At 41.3% G+C, this 22,131-nt stretch overlaps 1 protein-coding gene across 30 annotated transcripts in view; it reads right to left on the bottom strand.

The window, feature by feature from the left end:
* The window catches only part of SNAP91 (synaptosome associated protein 91), a 71,245-nt gene that overhangs the window by 43,688 nt on the left and 5,426 nt on the right, over positions 1–22,131 (bottom strand). For all 30 annotated transcript variants that reach the window (XR_008748011.1, XR_008748012.1, XM_055809720.1 and 27 more), the window contains 5 exons: positions 6,412–6,554; positions 5,252–5,327; positions 3,393–3,495; positions 1,756–1,849; positions 396–507 (listed from right to left, as the gene is read on the bottom strand). Coding sequence is in view for 28 of the 30 variants with exons in the window: in XM_055809720.1 (XP_055665695.1) it covers positions 396–507; positions 1,756–1,849; positions 3,393–3,495; positions 5,252–5,327; positions 6,412–6,554 (528 nt within the window). In the remaining 2 variants the exon portion in view is untranslated. The remainder of the gene's footprint in view (positions 1–395; positions 508–1,755; positions 1,850–3,392; positions 3,496–5,251; positions 5,328–6,411; positions 6,555–22,131) is intronic.

Consider the following 22,131-nt stretch of genomic DNA (forward strand, 5'->3'; position numbering starts at 1 on the left):
GATCAGGAATGTTATTCAGGAGTATATTTCTTCATCTAAGGCTACCACATAGCATATAAAAGAGAAGAATCTGTGCATCTTAGAAATGCAATCAAAGAGTAAAAGTTGCTTTGCTAACCTTGCAGGATGTATTATGCAAGCTCACACAGCACTGTACATTTCTTAAGCACAGAGTCTTTAAGTAGACATCTGTACAATTTTAAGAGCATATGAAAATCCAGCCTCAGACAAACACTAACGTAAGAGGTTATGGCTTAAAGTTTTCTCTCACTTCAGAATAGAACCCATCAAGAAAAATGTAGTTTTAATGAAAGTTAAGTCAAAAATCTGAAGCAGATTTGAAACTCGTTTTTCACTCGCACATGGTTGTGAGACATAGACACCAGGTTACTTACCTAGTAAGTTAATAACCCCATCATTGTAGCAAGCAAAAAGTTTGATAAGATCTTTAAACAGAAGCATGAACGCAGCATTTATGACACCATTTGTCAGTTCATTTGGATGAACCTACAAATAAAATACCAGTTATTTACAACAGATGTATTGATTGCAGTCAGAATTTTTTAGCTTGCACCAGGTATCCGATGCTGTTATAGACAGAATCAAGCGCTGAATACAAGCTTTCACACAAAGAAACCAAATGAAGGTTTCAGTTAGCAGATCACGGATTGCTTTCTTCACCACTCCAAAACAATCCACCACGCCACAGGAGTATCCCCATCAACAGTAAACACCTTAGTCTTGACTCCTTCACCTATCACAAAGAGGAGGAAGGCAGAAATGCTATTAACAAAGTTTTAATGAAACTGGACAAAAGATGTCAGTTCACAGCAGAGCTTGCCAAAACCTCAGCAGTCTACAAGATAATACAGTCGGGTTAATGATGTCGAGACACTTCCAACTCCTACGTTAACTTAGGCAGAACATAAGTGCTCATTTAAAAAAAGATCTTTCTTTGATTAAAAACATCTCCTCTTCTGAGACCGCTATCACTATTGCTATCCTATTTAAAGAACAAAAAAATCCACTAGGCTTTCCTCCGAAAGCTGTAATAGGCCCTGTCTTCCACCTGGAAGCGTGTCCTTCTGCCCACCAAAAACAGAAGAACCTCAAGACCGATTCTTTCAAAGACCTCTCTGCAATGTTACACTGTACCTCCTACAACAACTGACCCCTGTTTTTATCCTTAAGGCAGATAAACAATCTGACCAACATTCATAACATTATAAATACATTGTAGACACTTATTTCTATGAAGAGTCTAGATTAAAAGTTTAGTCAAGTGAGTTTACAGCTGAAAACCAGATGAAGATTTTGAGGAAGCCAATGCACATGTATTTTAATTGCTCTTTCCCTTCTCCCAAAAATAAATTGGCTGCCAAGAGACAGAAAAAAAGATTCTTCAGTCTCCTTTGTTTTGTCCATTTCTTCCCCTCACTGCTGATGCAGAAGATGAAACTCCCAACTCCAAGTCAGCATTCCTCAATGCCCCTCACTTCTCAGGCTGCTCCTCTACCCTCTCTACAAAAAAATATTGTAATAAAAAAAAATGTAGTGCAATCTGCACAAATCACATGTATAGGAAAGGGCCATCCTTCACCGCACTACCTCAGTGGGACACTGCAAAGAGGGGTTTCTGGCCCACACGAAAGGATGATCAGTAAAGCATTACCTACAAGGTGAAATGTATTCATTACAACACAGCACTGGTAAGTCACTGCCCCATGTGAATGCTGGGTCAGCTTCAATACATACATCAAATTCAAGTAGTGCATCAATTTGTTCCTGCAATATTGGCATACTCTTCAGCAGCTTTTCAGGTGCCATTGTTCTCATTACACCATCAGCTCTGCAAGAGGGAATACAGATTAGAAGCCATGGCATTTCCCCTTTCCTTTCCCCTAAACTGATTTCTTGTATAAATTTAACTTTAAAGCAGCTATAATCCATTTCAAACATCTGGAGCACTGTCTGATTCTCCTGCTTCTCACATTATCATGAGAGCTGGCATGAAAAATACTTCATCCAGCCACCCTCCCTGACAGCAGGTGAGGCAAGGTTTTGTGCTAGAGTGATGAATGAAGAGATTGATCTCTTTATGGAATGAAGACATTGAGAGTTTGAATAACTTGACAGGAAATACTGTCACAGAAGTACTTAGAGACCTGATAGTCTTTGTGCATTAAGTTTGCTAAGAATAACTAACGACAACTCATTGCTGACATGTCTGTGGGCGCTGGAGACAAAACCACTCCATAAGCTGGTTTCTTCTCCCATCAAGTGCCACAATATATGCATGCCAATTCAGCGACAATTTAAATCAGGGCAATCTTTGCTTACAGTTTCCTTCCTCGGTATTCCTGGTACTAATTAATTCCATTACTCCTTCAGAGCTCTTCCACTGACTTTGACCTGCCTTATCAGTCCTGAACCATTACTCCGATGGGATCACGCAGCAGTCATGGATGTGTGGCATTCCTTAATTGCCACCCATAGTCTTATGGCTGTCTTCACGCATGCCCATTTTTATTCTGAATATCGCAAACCTGCACAACCACCACGATGTATTGCCCCGTTCTGGCTGCTGACAGGTACAGCATCTCCTCTCTGGAAACGCACACCGTTATTGTTACTTTATGCTATATTCTGAGGCATCACCTTGTCTCGAGCACCACAGATAACACACGTAGAAAACCTTTCCAAGAACATACAGCAAGGCAGGAATATAAGGATCACCAGAAACCCAAATTTAAGTTTATTTAACATGAAGTGTTCAAAGGCACTAGGTGACAAAGGGAACTTAGATGCTAGCACTACAGCAGCCTGCTGGATCAAAGCTTGCCAGAAATATCAACCCAACTAGCTACCAGTCTGCCTATCAAAAGCATCTTAGTGTTTCCTATTCCAGATAGGTTCAAGAGATAACTACTCTGGTCCCCACTATGAGAATGGCATCCAACTACACAGCAAAGCTGTAGGCCCTATACCTTCTGGCAGTTTGAGAAGCAGAAGAGGAAAGCCTGGCAGCAACGCCTACATTAACAGCTCAGAATCCCAAGCTGCAGAATACACTGGAACTGCCAGAAGGATCCTGTACACAACTCATGATTAGCAGGAGCATCATTAGCATGCAGTCAATTAAGCTGCACCTTCAGTGGGTGTTAAACCACTTGCTGTGTTGTCTGTGCTTCAAGAGAGAATCTTGAGCCACTAACGTTCCAGCTAGAAGAGTCAGAGACCAAAAAAATGTTCTGATAAATACCAACATACTACGCTGGCCTGGGTTAACAAGAGCAAAGTCACTGAAACACTAAAATTAAGCGCAGTGCCACAAACGAGACTTTAATGGGTCAGACAACCCTATCAGTTTACATACTTAAAATTTTGCTTACCCTTTCTTCACTCTTGCAAAGTCAAATGCCATTTGTCTGTAGGAAAATGCTTTTTCATTCAAGTATCTACTATAACGCCTTATAAAGGTGGACATGTCATAACCTGCAAAAAACAGTTATGCATTTTACATTTCATTTTCATGCTTGTTTGGAGGTTCTTTACTAATTGATAATATACAGTCAAGAGACCCTAAGGTGATCTCTGTTGCACTACACATCTCCACACAGAGAACAGGCATCACAAGACATCTTCCAGCTTCTGAAGGAAAAGCTGCACAAAACAGTCTACTGGTGTCCTCTGCTTCCAACAGATTCAACCAAGGCACCAGTGGCATGGTTCCTGGAGAAACCTGCTAGTGGCTTTTACACAGTTATGTGGTAACATAACTTGACAGCGAAATTTTTACCACTCTGTTAATGGGGAAAAAATGTCAATTTTACAAAAAGTTTTTACTGAACTGGTGCCTGACTTCCAGGATAAAGATAGATTTCAACTTAAAACACTCCTGCTATTTTATATATGTCAGTGCCTCCAACTCTTATAGGGACATTCAAAATTCCCCTGACTAGGTTTACCATAACAAAGAAATTATGATGGCATTCACAGAGATTAGCATCTTCTTTGAACTATTACACCAGAGATCTTCAAGGCACATACTACTGTACAAGAAGCCTCAAACTTCAAGTATTACAGTCTATCCTTTAGGTATTAATTTCAAAGTTTCTTCCTTTAAGCTACAGAAATGTGTGCAGAAGCCAACTCATCCTCCTCTTCAGTACAATTCCCTTTTTGCTACCTTCGCTAAAATCCACACCCCTTGACTTAGTCATTGACTGTATATTTTTTTTAATACCTCTCAACATGAAGTATCTCTGCCAACTCAGGCTTAGCACTACCAACTCTGATACCTCATTATCTGTGACACACTGTGTATTAGCTATGAAATGGCAATTTAAGTTTAAAGAAAGTGGCAAAGAACAAAAATGTGCATTTAACAGAATTCATTGCTGCCAAATGACAGTATCTTTGAGCAGGCGTAGCATGTTTTCCTTAGACATACACAGCTTTAATATTTGTTTGGCTTTGCTCCTGCCCCATGTTACCACTTCTGAAAGACGCTCAAGTCTTTTTGGTGTCACATGTCTCCATCGAGAGATGGAGTAACGCGGCATCGCTTCGATCCTGCCCATTATTGTAGCATTCCCACATTCTGCATGCAGTCTGCAAATACTCTCTGAAAGCTGCAGAATTTTGAGTTTTCTCTCTTCTCTAGTAAAAGTACCATGAAACAGCTTTTCCTCTGTTAAGTTAGGGAACAGGGAAAGTCACTAATAATTCCAGAGTCAAAAGTAGAAAAGCAAAATTTGTAAGCTTTAGAGGGAACAACTCCTTAATTTCTGCCTAGACCTTTCTAAATTCACTACTAAAACCAAAACCAGCTAGTGTCCACCCGGCCCCAGTTAAACACTTGTAGATAATTCCTAAGAAAAGCAGTGTCCCCAGGCAACCAAATTACCATTTAAGACTGAGTAAAAACCAAAAACCTAAATGGAAAGTTATCCATTTCATCCTTAACTCCTGTAACAGCTAAGGAGATAGCTGACTTGGCCCAGATTTCAACCAGCACTTTCTAAGGGAGTTTCACAGTTTCACCTTTTGGCTAAAACTTTTCCATGAACTGAGAAACACTGTTCTGAAGTTGTTCAGCAGTTCACTTGAGCTACTGTATTCCTTAAGTACTTATAAATGGCTTCAGTAGCACATTTTTATATTATTTGCATTTTATGAATGAAGGAGCAAACTAACAATAGTATCTTATGTAAAATCTTGTTGCGATTATAGACATGAGTAGGCTTACCATGAGATCCACTTTTGTCCAGAAAATTGCTGAGATTGAACAATGTGTTTCTAGATGCCAGGTACTGAATAAATCTCTGCAACACAAAGTTATTTTCTTATCACAGGCTTATCTGAAGGCTTTGTACCTTCTAGTGGGAAGATTACCAGTCTAGTTCCAGCAGACACACTCGAAAACCCAGATTTTTGTCTCTAGTCTGCAGCACCTTCCTCAAAACCTTTTTCACCCATTCATATTAATTGCATTTAGCCTGAATCTCTACAAAACACCCTACTATATACATAAAAATAGATCCTGTGCAGAATACAAACCAGATTGTGGAAGGAGCAATAAAAGTGGTTAATTCTCAGAGATTTGAGGAAGCACAAGATATATCTGCTTACAAAGCAGCACATCCAGGCTAGTCCAAGACTTCTCAATCCAGCAGCCCCCAGTTTCAGCCAAGCCAAGGGCCTGTTTTAGTAACAAGGAGGCCCCACACCAAGTACAAGGACTAACAGCCTGAAACAGTTACAGCATGCAAATCAGAACATTGGCCAAAACTTGGAACAGAAAAATAGGACAGGAATAAAAATTTACGCTGTGACACTGGAGAAGTTCATTGCATGAAAACACTTCATATACAGCCAGGGAGGAATTGTTCCACAGGCATACAAAAGCTCTTTAAGTAAGTTTTTTGGTTTTATGCAGACATACGAGTCTGTAGAGCTCAATGAAAAGCAAGCACAAGGAAAACACAATCCAAAAGACTATCAAGCTGAATTTACAGATCTAGGAAGATTTTAACATTCATGCAGAGAGGGCAGCTGTTTGGATGGCAGTACACATGTGCCAGAACATCAACTTCGATGCCAGTCAAAAAGTCACAGGTAGTCTTTAATCCTGCATAGCTCTGTTTTCAGACAGCGCATCAACTGCCAGCATTGCTGAACAGCCTGCTGCTTGCTCTTACGCTATGGTTTTGTAAATAAAGAGACAGATAATCAGCATGCCTTCAACTACGTTGTTAAAGGTAAATTTGCTCCTCATCAAGAATCATTCTTGCCCTTTGTTGCCAGGTTATTACTGGTTCAGAAGAGATGCCTTTGAACTACTAACGTTTTTGGCTTGGAGTCTGCCCAGTGCCAATGTGGTCTCAAGAGAAAGCTGATTACACTTACCTCATTGCCATGAACCATTAGATGATGTGTGGTGACTAAGGCTTTAAATACGACCACCCAGCTACTATTTGTTGCTCGCTCAAAAAGCGTATCAGCCATCTGAGGAATATTCACGTTTGTTTCGTTAGTTGCTTGGATCAAATCTGTAAGAGAGAGAAAAGGAAGGTGTTAGATGCTACAAGAAAGACAAAAAAGTTTGCAGCATGACTAAGCTCTCAGCCCGCCAGGCTGCAGGCCATAGCTGTGACTAACAGCAAGTCAGTGCTTGCGTTCCACGTTTAAAAAAGAAACAAAACCCCCTCAAAAAATAAGACTGTATTAGTACATGCTGACAGCAACACTGGTCTGACTCTTCTGTCCAACAGTACTAGCTTTCCAAGAATTCTGTCCTGAGCTATGCCCCAGCCTTACTCCATCTTCATCCCAGCTAACTGTGGCAGTTCACTACCTCTGGGTTAGATGAACGAGTATTACCGAACCCTTCACTTACAAGCAATATGTCAAGCACAAACTGAACCCAGTCACATCAGCAAAAAGAGTCACCAACTGAAACAGATGCTCCAGTTATCTCAGAGGTTAGTTTCATCTACTGCTACAGCACACCTCATAGTCTCTACAGACCTAGACAGCAGAAAGGTGGATTCAGGCATGCATTAAGACCTCTTCAACAGCAGGAAAGAGCAAGGATAGACATTAGTTTATACTGAAGAGTAATAGCCTTCTGCAAGCAACTGCACCTTACACAGAAGAAATAAAACATTAGACTGTCTTAGGGTACAAGAATAAAATATAGTTTTATGTCCTGTGCATTAGGAAGGTGTAGACTTGCACAGAAGAATATGCAAAATTAAGATAAATACTTCAATCATAAGCAGTAGGGCAGCAACCTTTCTACTAGCATCTATGTCCCACATCTACTGACAGGATTTTTGACATACGACAGGTGATGTCTGTAGGTGATTACCTACAGACCCTTGCTAAGCAGCCAGCAATGACCTTCTACAAGCTATCGCCTGTTTTTGAGGCACAGCTGGAAACTGCATACTGCAACTACATGAACAAAACCTGTGTGATGCCAGACACAACCCCAGCAAGATTTCAGGAGACAACTTCATGCAACACAAAGAGCACAGAATACAGACCTAGTTGTAGGGCTGAGGCTGAAAGTTTGAAGACCTAAGTAGGAAAAGTTAAAAACTTTTAATTACTAGACTAAGCATTATGTGTGTTATTAACGAATATACTCATCTTTACTTTCCCTGAGAAGACAGTATCATTGTTAATGATCTTCCATGTATTTCTTTCCACCCTGCCCCAAGGCTAGAGATGTCCATCCAACTATTCAAGTCATTCTGTGACGACAGATATCCTTCCCTAGAAGCAGACAGGCTATTCTGTTGACTGATCCTTGCACACCTAAACTATGAGAGTCTGCTGCAAACACTCTACAGGGCTTCAGATCACCTGGGCAGCAGGGACACGACAGACTTGCTTTCCCTCCCCAGCACAACCCCATACATCGGGGGGTATTAACACTGCTAAGAGCAGAAAGTCAAGTACAGACTGTTGTTAAACCACTGATTATGCCTCTGCCGGGCAGGAAAAGTCCAGAGGATGGGACTGTCTAAACAGACTGGTAAGTGACATCAGCTGCTGAGAACCACCAGGTATGTTTCAGAAACCCACACTGTTGTACCAGAAGCATTCAGAAGTTTAGTAATTTATTTTCTTTTTTTAATCCATGCAAGTGATTTTTAGGGTGTTGTGGGTTTTTTTGTTTGTTTTACTTCTGTTAAAGAGACCAGTTTAAGATAGAAGAAGTCTACAGCTCAGAGTCAGAAGCCTGTGAAAAATACAGTGCTTGTGTTTATAACAGTCTTTCGTAAGTGCATAAGGGCTACAAGTTGTCTTCAGTTTCAGGTCAGTGGAATGATTTTCTGTAATGAGACAGAAGACAAATTACATATGTTTGCTAAGTTCAATTTTAAAATGTTTGTTGTGGTGTGGTTTTGTTTTGGTTGTGGGTGTGTCTTTTTTTTTTTTCAGAAGATCTTCTGTAGCCTAAGTTAATTTCTATAACCTCAGTAGTACTGCTCTTCAAGGAGGCAGTTCTGCAGACAAAGCATTACCATAGTAAAGCCCTGCTATCAAATGACAACTGTTCAAGCTCACAAAATTCCAACAATTCCCCTCGATATCGTTGTACAAACAGGCCAATAAACTTTTATTCTGTACTGCTGATTAATGCACTATAGAAGACAGCGGTTTGTAAAAGCCTAGAAGCAAGTCACAAGTGGCTTGCTCACCATTTACCCTGTATTCAGAGCTTTTACTGCAGATGACAGCATTTGTCCTCAATATAAAGAAACATGCAAGTCCTAAGTTAGAGTATGTAGCTCATCATGAAGAGGGGTGCTGTAAGTTGTGCATTCCATCGGCGGATGTTAAGATAATGAAACTTCAGAGTCGTACACCCACAGCAATGCCAGCAACGGAGGCTACAAAGCACTACTCATATATGCTACTACAGCACTGCTTCGAAAAATCACCCAGGCATTTCTGCCTCCTCTCCAAACTGCTGGAAGGTACAGCATATCAGCCTGCAGCTCTGAATGTTTTAGGACACAAGTAATTACAGTGTGCCGAGCAGAGGGGTATGATTAAATTTAAACCTACTACTTTCAGAGCACAGAAGAGAATTACACCACACATGAAGATTTCACTTGTCATCTGAGAGGGGAAAAGAAAAGATGAGGGGTTAATTTTTGCAGAGCTGTTCCCCATTAAGTCACACCACAACGTTAAGGTATTCAAGCTTCCTGGGTTTCTTTCCCCAATACCATAAAGTCTCAGCTTAAGCAGCAATCATCAGCATCTGGAGCAACTCACAAGCATAGATAACGTCAACAAACTCTTGAGCAGCAGAGTTTGGTGGCTGAGCTAAATTTTAAAATAAGACTTGGCAAAATTAATTTGACGTCAGTGCGGTAAGGAAGGGTAGGTACAAGGAAAAAGAAAACTACATTTTCAAAAGATACAGATTCAAACATTTACTGGTGGGACAGAAACTTTGTTTTCGAAAGAGACAATGACATTCAGTCTTCCACACAAGTCACAGGTGGACTTGTTAACACAAAGCAGATAACCTTAATAAGTACCAGATGAAGAACAGCCCAGAAGCCACATAAAGCAATCTTACAAAGTTGATTCCATCTGGGGTACACACAAGAAGGACAAACAAGGATTAAAGGTACCTCCTGATGAAGTTTCTGCTACTGCAGGCATCCGTGTCAAGTATACTGACAGCTAATCCCCAAACCCAGAAACTGAGCTCAAATACAGATTCCAAGCCGAGTAAGAGATCGGGAATTGTACAGCAGTAGCAGCAAGTGCTTTCATCAGGACTTTCACAGAAATCAAGTAGTTGGAGTATGATGACCTATATACCCTTCATTTGAATCTATTTGTTTACTGTGGGACTAAATTATAATTGCCAAGTCACAGTACATGATTTCTCCTATTCCCTCTCTTCGCATTTTGATAGCTGCTATTTTGAAGCCTTATTCAGTCTAGAGATCCTTGTTTAAATTATAATTTGGACTTCAATATAATTTTTCTAGTTAAGTTTTGCAATACAAAACCAATGCATAAAGATTAAATAAATGGTTGCCAACTGTTTAACACCAAAACTTAAACATCAGTCTTAGATCAGCCAACTTTTTGACCCAGTGTCCTGGTTTCAGCTGGAATAGAGTTAATTTTCTTCCTAGTAGCTGGTGCAGTGCTGGGTTTTGGGTGTGAGACCATGTTGACAGCACACTGATGGGTTTGGTTGTTGCTGGGTCATGTTCACACTAAATCAAGGACTTTTCCGTTTCTTGGGCCCTGCCAGCCAGAGGGCTGGAGGGGCACGGGAATCTGGGAGGGGACACAGCCAGGACAGGTGACCCGAACTAGGTATTCCATACCATATGATATCATGCTGATCATATATAAGCTGGGGGAAGAAGGAATGGGGACATTTGGCATTATGGCATTTGTCTTCCCAAGTAACCATTATGTGTGATGGAGCCCTGCTGTCCTGGGGATGGCTGAACTCCTGCCTGCCGATGGAAAGTGGTGAACAAATTCCTTGCTTTGCTTTGCTTGCGTGCGCGGCTTTTGCTTTACCTGTTAAACTGTTCTTATCTCAACCCTTGAGTTTCACATCCCTTTCCAATTCTCCTCCCCATCCCTCTGGATGAGGGGGGAGTGAGCGAGCGGCTGCGTGGTACTTGGTTGCCAGCTAGGGTTAAACCGTAACACCCAGCTGACATCTGCAACTTAATTAGGGAAGCAGAACTGGAGTATGATTAACACCTTCATTAATAAAAGGATACAAAAACTGAAGATCAGTACAGGGTTCAGTGAGGAAGACACTTTGGTGCTTCATGACCTTTTAAAGGGACCACTAAAAGATGTGACTAGTTTTGGTGTTTGTTAAGATCATAAGGAAGGGAAAAAGCAAAAAAAAAAAGAAAGGGAAAAAAAAAAAAAAGAGTGAAAGATTTCAAGAAAGTTTCAGGATTTCAGACATCAGTCTCATTAAAAACCACTTCCTGGTTTTGAGAGGGGTTTTTTTTAATGAAAGATTATACAACACTTTAAAGAATCTCTCTTATTCCTTTACCTTTTCAGATTGTATTCTGGATCTGGGCAGGGTTTTTTTCCCCATTTTGTTTTAAGGTTTTTTAACTTAATTCTTTAATAAACAGATCTGGGATTCCTCAGTTCAAGGTTAATTATTCACAATCTATATTTCAGTATGCAGGGGAACAGCAGCAGAGCACAAGACCTCTCTGTTCAGAGGGATATTGTTGCCAGCAGCCAAGAGCAGCTGTTATTCCAGGTTGAATTAACATGTGAGCTACCTTAGCATCTGAGCTGTGTCATACATTCAGTTCCTACACTTTGCCAAATCTCTTTGGCAGTAGTAAACAGACCTTCCTCACTATTATGTTGAACACAATAGTCTTCACAAGTTTTTCTTTCTTCTAAGTATTTAAATAATGCCTTGAACCTATAGAAAACGAAATGCAGGATTGTTCCAAATCCAGACTAGTCAAGAACAGAAAGAAGTGGCTTAAAGTAAAAGTTTACAAGCCTCACTCAACCAAAAAAGTTAAATAGGCAAGTAACAGTACAAGTCCTCCTTGCAAGATGCAGAACTGTATGAGGAAGCTACTACATCATTGTGCTAACCAATGTAAGACTGAACTTCCAGGTCTACAGAAGACTGACCACAAAACAGTACTGAAAAGCAGAACAAAGTCACCAGTTTCTGCTTCTACAATAATTGCTCATGAGAATGTTAGATGATTTTAATGATGTTGGCTTTGACTATCAAGCAATTCCACAAACAAGAGTTGGGGATTTATTTGTGGGGTTAAAGTTTACCATCTACTCTTTTCACCACTAGCTTGCCCTCTTCTCCACCAACATGCATCATAATCCGGCTTGTAATAATCTCCCCAAGCAGAGGAGCAATTCATGCCGTCTCCTCCTTCCTCCCCAAAAGCCCACCTCAAGAGCTACTACATCTCACCTTGACTCCAGCAAGTCTACCCTTTAAAGTCCGGCATGTTGCAGATATTGCCTATGCACTTTCATGCCTACGCCAGCTCAACAAACCTAACACAATCTTCCACAGAGTGCATGCTCTCCAGGTACTTCAACGACTTTCCCAGTAATGCAGCTACAGTCCTTGTGAGTACAAATAACTAGGGAGACTGTTACCTCCTCTCTCCAAAGACCACCCCATCCTCAAATGTATCTCAGGCTCTTGCGAGGACAAATATTTACTGCAGATCCTGAAGTCTGAGAGGTCATGGCAGTCAGTCCTTGAACTACACAACTGCACCCCACACCAAGACAACATTGTATATACAATTTCTTCCTCTCTGCCTGTTCACAGGCATACTTGTACTACGCGCAGTAGTGTTTATGCACTTAATATACACTCAAGAAAAAAAAAAGCTTCTTCCCTATCAAGCATGTGAGAAGTCTGCAGCAAGACAGGGCAGATGACTTCAAATACCAGCAAATTTCTGTTCGAGCTTCCTCCATTTCTCAAACTGCAAGTTTACTTAGCCTTAAAATCATCTTATTATCGCACTACTTCTTTTTACTTTTTAAATACAACAGTGCACCACTTCCTATATCACCAAATACCTGTTTTGGAAACAAAGCTGAAAAATCTGCTACATTGCTGGATTTTATTCCAATGCACTTTCATATGGTTTGCACCCCTCCTTCCCCACCACAATCAAGGCAAAATATTTTGCTCTAAGTCACCTGCAAAAATCACCTCAGCTCATTAGCGCAGTATTAAACTAGTTGTTGGATTTATCCCTTTTGGTCCTTAATGATTTATCATACGTTTCTTCCTCCTGAGAGGTTCATGTGCAGCTCTCTTGGAAAGGTGAAAATAAAAGCCAACTCTCAGGTAGTCTTCTACTAGATCTGAAAGGGTGCAACCAAGGCAACTGTCTCCCTAAGTACTAATAATGGGGGAAAGTGTGATCATACTCTGTTAAAAAAAATAAATTATTGCCATAAGCAACTCCAAGCTCCATGAACTATGAATACTTTTTGCTTAAAAGTTCCCCGAACGTACTGCTCCACTGCCTCTGGAGGACAATAATGTGCATTAACTGTACTGTTTACATTGGAGTTCTCTCCTTAAGCATTGTACAACTGAAAGATGACATTCAGGCCAGCTCAAGTTTAAGCAGCATTCATACGGGGTTTTTTTTAAGAATTGTCTTTAAGACTGTTAATTAATTGGTGATGAATATATTTTATGGACAGTCTGAGACCTTACTGACACGTGTGATCCAACTATTCAGAAGAATAAAAGCTTCAGTTTTACTCAGGAATTAAATATCTGGAAGAATAGAGCTGTCACGCAGAAGATGAGCTACACGAACTCCCTAGTACAAACATAGTAAGGAAAGCAGCTTTTTAGCCTCACGCACGAAGCCAGAACACTAAGCAAAGGGGAAAAGGCCCCATGGTCAAAGAATCCTGCCTGATTTCTTCCCAACCACAGCCACCATAGCTTTTCCAAGCAGCTTCACTCCATGAAGAGCCTTAGTTACTAAGCATAGAACCTTTCCCTTGTCCAAAGTAGTAAGAAGCTCAGTCCTGAACCTCATTTGTACCAACATCACTCACTTTGAATACCAAAGAACCTGCCTCAGGCAAGAATACAAGTTCAGCAAAACAGGGGAAAGAGAAGAAATCACGACTCTACATGATCCCTTCCTCTCACTCAGAGACCCCATTTCAGACCTCTTTTCCACCCAAATCCTGCTCCACAACTAGCTCAACAGAAACATGTATTTTTCTGCTCAAAGACAAGAATTGGGTAGTTCTGCTTATGTTGATATGAAACATCAAGTAGTTCTGGAGCGAGATGTGCCACTTCTCTATTTTACTGATTTACTGCAAATAGCAGCTGAGCCACAAATCATCACTGTACTACCATTTTTGCACAGCTCAATAGTTTAAGATATACAAAATGCCATTTGCATTTGGTGGACACCAACTGAAGGTTATAAGGTTAAAATATAAAAGCAATTGTCTTGGAGAAATGCTATTCCCCATCCTACTGTAATATGGCATCTCAGATGCCAAACCCTTGAGGAGGAAGGGACGTGGAAAAAACCCTACTAGCACTACAGGTAGCATTTGTGTTAACCATTTGACCAATAACTTTTATCTGATATCCTGTAATAAGGAACTTTTATCCCATATGGTGAATCTCTGACTTCATTCTACAAGCCATTTCCTCAGCAGTTCAAACCTGGATGCCTTAACCAAAATAGACATTAATTTAGAGAAGAAATACGTAACTGCGGCCACCAGCCAATCTTCTGCCAAACCTTCAAAGCATTCACTCAGTTCCCTCTAAGGGGTACTATTGTTCTCTCCATCCATGCAAGCATTAAAGCGACAGCCTCATTGCATCCGAGGTCTTGCTGCAAACAGAACAAGTTTAAAGGGGATATATTGTTGCAAGATTATTGCTTAGAAGGATAAAAGTCAGTAAGATCTAGTTAATCGACTACTGCAACTAGATACCAGGATTCCAGCTGTGGCTTATGATTACGCTTCCATAAGGGTGAACAACCCCTAACACTACCTGTTGGTTATATCAATTCATAACTCTCATCACTTGGCCGTTTACTGGAATATCACTAACAGGATCAACTGCGTCTTTTGTCCGGAACAGCACAGATACACTAGAAAAGTAAGGATTTCGTGTTTGCCACAGCAGCATGGGGTCATTTACGGTAACCTCTCTACTAGCGCATTTTCTAATCAGCCTTTACATGTTGGGCTGATCTTACGCTCCAGCCATACCTGGCAGAAAGTGGTAATCAACCGAGGTGGGGCACATGAGCTATCTGAGTTGCTGTGCTGTTGGTTCTTATTCTGAGAAGAATGAACCCTGGTTAGTGCTTTCCACCCCGAAATGATCTACTTTCTTCAGAAATCTGTTTGTTTTTAATAAACTTGTTGAAAGGAAACTAGCCTACCAACTCTGCCCAGAACAGCAATTTGTAATCTTCTTCAAATGGGAATCAGACTGAAAACATACTGGAAGCAGCCTGATGTTTCAGCTGCACTACTTAACTGTTACGTGTTGGGAATACATAAAAAAATAGGGTGTGGATGAGACAACAGGCAAGCAACTTCAGTGACACGTTAGCTAGCTACAGCCTGTATGCTAGGAACAGGTCAGCTGAGTAGGCAGGCTCAGCAGCTGACGTACCCAGCTTTCAACATCCAGACTGTGGTCCATGGTTTGCCTGGTCTCTCAGCAGAATTCCTCTGACAGCCCAGCGATTTTGTCAGTGGATGCCACATGACAATGCAACTTTGAGTAGGGTCAGCCTCAAAAATAACCAAACAAGGCCAGAGAGCCCATGCACTCGGCCAAGCTGACAAGCCACTACAAGCTCGGCATGGGTTGAAATTCTTATACTGGGAATGAAATGCCCACAACTATGCAGTCAGTCCTGTTGAAAACAAGGACATATCTGTAGGAAAGAAGAAAACAAATGCAATGCAAACCTGTCTACGCAGCTGGTGCAAGAGTATGGCCTCCTAGAAGTATACCGAAGCAGCTGCAACTAAACAGCAAGTACTTTATAATACGGGTGCAATCATTTTAATCCATTTTGTCTTGTATCTGTATATCTATAAAGCAACAGAAAGACCACAAGAGTCCCTAAATTAAACCTGGTGGATTTTGTTGTGGGTTTTTTGTTTGGTTGTTTGGGTGTATTTTTTTTTTCTTTTTTATTGTTGTTGTTTTGTTGTTGCTGTTCAGGTTTTTTTTTGTTTTGGGTAGTTGTGTTTGTTTGTGGGGTTTTTGTGGTTTTGTTGTGTTTGTTTGTTGGGTTGTTTTTTTTTTACAAACTAACTGATGTCCTTCACAATTAGACAGAGCTTTACTCTCTCCTTGCTAAAAATAAAAAAACGAATGTGCAATTCCTTTATGTTCATTCCCCCGTACTACACCAGTTAAACAAGAATCCTTTGCATCTGCCACACGACAGGTGAGTTTAAGTCTCACTTGAAAAACCACCAACTACCAGTAGACTTTACTCTTCAACATGAGCCTGCAGCCTTTCATATACTGCAGATTTCTTGATGTTGCAAAAGAATTCTGTTAAATTCAATGGAACACCCACCTGAGAAATGGAAGATAGTTAGGACTACTAACATTTTTAAAAAAACTGACAGTATTTAAGTTGCTACCTAACAGTTCAAAGTCACCAATGCCGCTGGAAGATGTGTTTGCCACTGGCAGCGAAGTCTCCTATCAAGCTATTGATGACTGGGGAAGTTGGAATTAATCACAGAGGCTCACATCCACACAGCAAAGCTTCATGCAACGTCAGATCTCTGGAAGAGCCAGAAGTGTCAAGTAAAGTCCAAAGCACAATACGGAGGTAAGTTTTGAAAGGTAGCTTCTCGTAATACAGCCTAAGCAATTTCCAGCTTCCTGATAAGAGGAAGTTCTTTAAACTCACCTATTCCAAACACAGCAAACTTTGCCTGTTAATACTCTTGCCATTCACAAATAACAGAGCAATCGAAATTTAAATCAAGCTTAGCAAAACTAGGAAGAGTCTACCTGGCTTAGAAAGAAAGATCAGATCAGGAAGTCACAGGCATGGCTCACATATGAAAATAGCATTCTGCTTCAGATGCCAGTAATGAAACATCACTGATGATAAAACGTACATGTTTTCAAAACACTGGCACACTAGATATGCTGACTTCCTCTGGCTTGCTGCCCCTTTGCAGAATGTACGTTCTCCTATAAATAGGTTTCGATATAGCTGTAAAACTTCAATTAAGAGCTACAGGCACAATAACCATACAGAGTCAGGCAGCAAGATCCAAACCCAAGTCTCAATTTGAAAACATTAGATTTTAAAACTCCAGGGCTGCTAAAGAACTGATGCAATGACGTGTTAAAGCTTTCCTCTATATTTGACCTCTACATAATGAGAAACAGTGGCCTTCAGAGCCAGCAAACAGGCCAGCTGGCTTCCCCCTTTCATATAAGTCTGAAACAAGTGAAAGGAAGAGTTATTTTAAAAATCGTTTGAACTCCCACTTAAGTGCACGTATGTGGGCTCTTCAATTATGTGTAAAGATGTATGTGCTAGCTCGTGCAGTCCTGCACTGTGGCAAGATAACAATCACTTGCCCACTTTGCAGACCTTCCTCTAAACTTGTAACCTCACATACGTTCTAAGAATGTGGGTGACAAGTCAGCATGTTTTAGTCATGCTTTCAGCAGTCATGTCTTCCCCTCACTTCTATGAAGGACCATTTGAGAACGTTCTGTAAACTATCAGAGATACTTAAGAGATGTAACAAAGCTATGCCCGAGGCACTAGGAGCCTGCCAGGCTCTGCAGGCTCACTGCTGACCATCTGTTATGGAAGCACCTGCTGCCGTTGTGTCATCCGCGCTCGTGCCAAGCCATGAGCCAGTTTGCAGCGACCGACTGCACGGTCAGTAGTCAAGTCACAGTCTCGCCCCACCTCTTTAAGACAGCAAAGTTTAAGACACTTTCTTGAAAAGACTTTTCTTTGTTCCTTTATAGATACGGTAGAACAATCTTGGCTCAATTGAACACCAAACTCTCCAATCTACCCTTACCGGTGTCTCACATCTCAGCCATAGCCTAGTCTCCTAAATACCTAGAAACAGCCACCAAAGAACATGGCCTTCTTTTTCATTCCTTTGCAAAAGTAAAGCCACCTTGGCAAAGCACAAGGCTCAACTGTTTTGTTAGAGCTCTGTGGCCCAACTATGACACAGGAGTTCCTGCCAACTAGCTTTCTACCTGTGGTAATTTCGCATATTGGCTTACAACCAAGACAAAGAGTTGATTGCCACGAGTCATACCCAACCTGCAGACACGTCCTGTCAGCAACTTGCAGTTCTCAGTACATACAAGAGGCAGGGTGTGCTTTCTTGGTGGTCTTCAAGTATGGTCATGCCTATGTACTCACAAAATCTCCTCTACAAGAAATATCATAACACATTTGGGTTTTATTAATAGCTAGAAAAAACAGACTCTAGGAAAGGCAACTGACTGACACACTGCCTCAGCTCAAATGGCCAGAGTACAGATTACGCAAACACACAACGTCAGCGTGACACCAGGACTTTTCAGCATCCAATTCCTTTCATTAAACTAAGTTAAGATAGAGATATAATCTAAAACGAAGCATGAGATAGCATTATCCTGGGCAGGGAGGGGGAACAGAAAGGTACTTAGACGTGGTTGATCCAGAAGTCAGTGGTAACACAGTGCACTCCCATTTCCTATACTGTGCCTACAACTACACTGCAAGCCTCAGACCGCCTAGTGGATGCACCATTTGCCAGTAGCCTAGAAAAAAACCTGTTCTAGGATTCCACCTACATTCACAGTGACATTTCAAGACTGATGTCCAATTTGTGGTGCTAGTCCAGATTGCTGGTATACTCCCTTTCCTAGTGGATTACAACTTCCAGCTGCTTCAGCAAATGTGTTTCACAACCTAAAGAGAAGAATTTTTTATGAACACGAGCATCTTACTGACTACCAGCTATGACTGTTGAATATACCTCTGAGCTCACTCTTGTAAAGCTTGTTTTGCATTGACTTTCAGTGTTTTCAAACAGCTCTACAGAAGTAACCATGATCAAAATAGCAAGATTAAAAATATTAGAAACAGTTTTAAGGGACTAGCAAGCAGTTTGCAAGACTCCAGAAAAAGCAGACTTAACCATGCTCTACAAAGTGACAAGCTAGTCTCTGCTTAGTATTCCAACTGCCTTCCATCAATTGCCAACATCTGGTTTATTCAGTTTTTATTTAAGACACCAAGCTCTCATCCAAGAAAAATTTTGGCCAGTAGGAAAATCAAGCAACCATGCTGAGTCTGACAGTCTGGGATACTCTAATATCCACTTACCAGCAAAGCTTCATACTGCAATCTTGCTGGTGCTGCTGACTCAGGAGAACAAAGTACTGCTGCAAACCCTGTGCTACAGATCACTGCCCGCAAAATTACTAGGAAGGCTTCTTCTATCATATCACTTGGTTTGAGTTCAGGGTTCAGCCCCATGCTAGATGACCCATTCTTTCAGCACACTAGATGTCCTGTGCCGAGATTTAGACCCTGATTTCCTGGGTTGCTTTATTCCTTGCTTTTTAATTTTCATGGTATTTGAAACTCCTCTCTCCAAGCCAGGCAGAATATTGCTCCTAATCCACATGCCATGTGTTGAAGTTTGGAGATTCAAGTTTCATCAGACACTCACTGGTGAGACTACTACATCTCCCCTAGGCACACATCAGAACTTGTGCTCTTCCACACTTGCCTGCATCCTGACACAAGCCTTGAAAAGAAGCTCCAAAAAGGAACAGGGGATGTTAACTTAATGATACTGTTTGGTACCACTGACTCATCTTTAGACTATAGTAAGACTAAGGGAGGGAATATAATGTTACTCCCCCTGACCCCCCCCCAAAAAAAAAAAATTCCCCACCCCTAGAAACACTGGAGCCAGCTCCTTCAGCAATACCACATGTCCACAGCTGACAGAAGAAGGTCTCTCCTTTTCTCTTCTGTGGGAGCAGGGCGTATATTGGGAGCACATGGCAAGGCTTTGTTAGCAAAGGGGAATGCTGCAGCTGTGATCTTTGAGAATAGGGGTTCTTTCACAGGCTGCAGGGGGTATCTGCTCCAGCACCATGGAAATCCTGCTCTACCTCTGACCTTGGTGTTCCCTCCGCCATTTCTCGCTTTCTCCCTCCTCCTGCTCCTCTGCCTGCCCAGTGTTTTCTGCCCTTTAAGTATGTTTTCCTGGAAGTGCATAAGCTTGGTGGATGGGCTCAGCTGTGTCCTGTGGAGAGTCCATTGTGGCACTGGCTGCGTCTGGCACAGTGCATGCCCTGGTCTCTCCTCGGAGAGGCCACTCCTGCAGCCAACACCTTGCCATGGACACCCAGGACTGGGGAAAAGGCAAGTACGGTAGGAAGAGCAAAGCAGTCTTGAGTATCTTTAAGAGGCAGAAAAAATACTAGAAGCAGGTGCACTTCTGCTCTATTAGCATTTCTTTGGAAGTGGAGACTAAGAGGGCAGCAAATTCTCCTCCTTGGCTACCAATTTCTCCATTCAGCAAGAAGCAGGGAAGACTAATAGCATACAAAATGCTCTATGCCCTTCGGAGTCATGCTGTCATCTACTTTTAAGCACTTCAGAGGATCCTTCAGCGGGCAGAGACACAGAAACACGGACCAACCACACCAACAGAGCACTTCCTTGGAGACTTCACAGAACTCCTCACTAGGACAGGCCCAGGTAAGGCACACACAGAAGATGAAGGGTTTAAGAACCAGGCTGGGAAATCACGAGGCACAGATCAAATCAAACCACAGGAAATCAAACCGCAGATTTTTATTTTGTTTGTTTGAAAGATGTTCAATTGCTGCCATCCAGGACCTAAGGGAGTAACACTATGAGATTACTATGAAACATATTGAACTACTAAATAGAAATTCTTAAAACTGTGGACTGATCACTGCCATACTGACCATCTCATGAACAGGGGGTCTCAGAGAAAGACACAGCTACTCCATTATCAAGGTCTACTCATGGTAGTCAGTACAGCAGAAAGACCTGACTTGTCCCAGAATGTGTCACCCATGACCTTGACAAAGAATATCTAACAGAAGGATCTTGATGACTATTGAAAACGGAGTAAGAATACATGCCTTCAGCTGAGGAAAAAACAAGGGGAGGGAGGGTAGGACAAGTCAATCTAGCTTTATCAAGTTACACTGTTTGGATGAAAGAAAGTTTAATATTACACTGCCTACCCACCCTTCTGTTTCCTCATCCTCCCTTTCCTTTCCTTAGGCATTGTACCATAACACAACTTAAAACACAGAAAGTTCAGATGTTTCAACTTTCGTATCTTAACATGAATTCAAACCTCTACTCAACTTGAAGCATATTTTGAAAAAGTTTTAGTTAGCCAAGTCTTAGCTTACTCAAAAAGGCAGCCTTCCCTTGGTACAACACATGCCATAAAAACAGTATGGGGCTGAGAGGGGGAACTGAAAGTTAATGCCATTGAAATACTCAAGATCAACTAATCTAAAAAGCCTTCTTACTAGCTCCCCTTGCCCATGACAGACATTTCTACTCCTATTCAGAGAGCAACACACTTCCAAATGAAGTGAGTCTTCAATACTGTTTTGGGAAAGGACACAGGAGAAGCCCACAGAAACAGAGATCTGTTCATAAAGGCCAATGAGAAGTCCCTAGATACATACACACCCACACAAATAAATGTGCTAATCCAATATCCATTAATGAATTAAAGAAAAGAATTGCTTGTTTAGATTTTTTTTCTTTTCAGGTCTGAAAGAGATCCATTGGGGTCACAAGGAGTTCACAATTTAGAATACACCCCAGCTGTGATAACAAACACCAAAACAGTGTATTACTGCTGATCTTCAATGCTAACTTAAAGTCGGTTCTCTCATACCTGGAAACTGTGACAATTGCTGCAATACAAAATACAGTGAAACATACAAAAGTAGTTTCACTAGTAAAGTGCAAAGGATTAAGCCCTGTTTGTACAGAGACTCCATTCTTGGCAATTTTCTTGAAGGTACTTCCACAGCCATAAAGACAAAGTGTCACTTGGACTGCAGAGCAATGCAGTACTCGTACGTCTGCGCTACTCCCGCTAGGAAAGTAGCCCAAGTGCCAATAGACTTGGAACACACCCCAGATCACTTCAGTAGCAAACAACTTCTGAAATATGCATCCAAGTTAACCTTAACAGTCGCTGAAATCTAGTGACTCAAGATAGCTCCACTGACACCCCCCACACACACCCCTCTTCCAAAAAACAGAGACAGACTTATTCCTCAGGAATGAAATAGAGGTTTCTAAGACTAACCTGTGGGGACTAGCAACTTTATCTTTACTGAGACTAGGAAAAAAGTTTAACCCATTGATTTTGCCTAACAGCCACTTCTGTTTCAACACAAGATACTACAGTGATTCAAACTTCAGGTCATGCCCACAGCTTGTAGAAGAAAGGCAAATCACTGCAGAAACTAAAGTGTCTGTATAAGTA

The sequence above is a fragment of the Falco peregrinus genome, chromosome 7, assembly GCF_023634155.1.
Source record: "Falco peregrinus isolate bFalPer1 chromosome 7, bFalPer1.pri, whole genome shotgun sequence".
NCBI classification, from domain to species: Eukaryota; Metazoa; Chordata; class Aves; order Falconiformes; family Falconidae; genus Falco; species Falco peregrinus.